The sequence below is a fragment of the Amphimedon queenslandica genome, unplaced genomic scaffold (genome assembly GCF_000090795.2).
Source record: "Amphimedon queenslandica unplaced genomic scaffold, v1.1 AMPQUscaffold_4661_Cont23361, whole genome shotgun sequence".
Classification (NCBI taxonomy): Eukaryota; Metazoa; Porifera; class Demospongiae; order Haplosclerida; family Niphatidae; genus Amphimedon; species Amphimedon queenslandica.
The window spans coordinates 1-1,558 of record NW_003555028.1 but is presented as its reverse complement, the minus strand read 5'-3'; the positions used below and the strand labels follow the sequence as shown (position 1 = coordinate 1,558).

Genomic DNA, 1,558 nt, shown 5'->3' with positions numbered 1-1,558 from the left:
CATTGTGAATGTTATGATGGGTATCAGTTTGTTGGAAGTGAATCCAAAAACTGTACAGGTACAATAGTTTTAAATGATTAGGAAATTTGTTGTAACTTAATATTAGATATTAATGAGTGTTTAGTTGATAATGGAGGCTGTCAGCATATTTGTACAAATGCTGATGGAAGTTTTGAGTGTTCATGCAATACAGGTTACACTGGAGGTAGATTTTGTACAGGTATATTTCATATTTACAGTATAATAGTTCTAATCAACATCTTTAGAATTAGATGAATGCGCTTATGGTGTATCTAACTGCAACCAGACATGCTTTAATACTGTAGGTAGCTACTACTGTGGTTGTGAGTATGGGTACAGCTTAAGCAATGACAGTTATTCTTGTATAGGTTAGAATATTATGTTTAGTTATTTATTTACATGTTCATGATCATTTACAGATCATGATGAATGTGCTCAGGAAATTGTTATATGTGATCATGTTTGCATCAATGATCCTGGTTCATTTCATTGTGAATGTAATACTGGTTATGCTTTAGCTGCCAATAAAATATCATGTAAAAGTAAGTACTGTATGGTCACTCTAATACCATTGATTAATTGTCTGATACAAGATATTGATGAATGTCAAACTGATACTGATAATTGTCAACAAGGGTGTACTGATACAGATGGTTCTTACACTTGCTATTGCTATTCTGGATATCAATTGAATACCACAACCAATGCAACTTGTTACGGTATGCAAAAAATTGTTGTATAAATGCCATTATTTATTTAAAAGATATTGATGAATGTATGGATGGAACATCTGACTGTATTCATTTGTGTAATAACACTATTGGTAGTTATGTTTGTGGCTGTGGTATTGGCTATCAATTAGACAGTGATGGAGTAACATGCATTGATATTAATGAATGCGATTCTAATAATACTGAAGAATGTGAGGACAGGTTAGTCAGGCGGAGTCTGCCCTACCTGACTAATAGAAGGTGTAGTACAGAAGGTAAAGTTACGTATAACAAGCCTGTGTTTATCAGAATAATTATGCATTTTATGTAGATATTAATGAGTGTAGCTTGTTCAATGGTGGTTGTGATCATTATTGTAGTAATACTATTGGATCTTATGACTGCTCATGTAAAAATGGATATACTTTATCTTGCAATGGACACAATTGTTCAGGTGTGTGTGTTAATTGTAAAAGTATATTTAATCATAGGTACATATTGCTGCAGATATTAATGAGTGCAATGATAATAATGGAGGCTGTAATCAAACCTGTACCAACACTATGGGTAGTTACTACTGTAGCTGTAAGATTGGGTATTATAATTTGACAGTTACTGCTGAGAATTGCTCTGGTATAATACATTAGTACAATACACACGATATTGACTTATTTACAGACATCAATGAGTGTGAGGATAATAATGGTGGCTGTTCTCAAACTTGCATTAATACTCCTGGAAGCTTTAATTGTGAATGTTATGATGGATATGATTTCATTAATGGTAGCACTACTGACTGTACTGGTATGTTTTACCTATAAAAATAT

General features: G+C 32.7%; 1 protein-coding gene across 1 annotated transcript; it reads left to right on the top strand.

The window, feature by feature from the left end:
* Window positions 1–10: 10 nt before the first annotated feature.
* Window positions 11–1,535, top strand: LOC105316139 (signal peptide, CUB and EGF-like domain-containing protein 1; the record flags this gene model as incomplete). Its single annotated transcript, XM_011410949.2, has 9 exons — window positions 11–58; window positions 107–220; window positions 267–389; window positions 441–563; window positions 615–740; window positions 785–1,006; window positions 1,063–1,185; window positions 1,239–1,364; window positions 1,410–1,535. Coding segments are annotated over exons 6-9 (583 nt in total), but the record flags the coding sequence as incomplete, so codon positions are not given.
* Window positions 1,536–1,558: the final 23 nt, after the last annotated feature.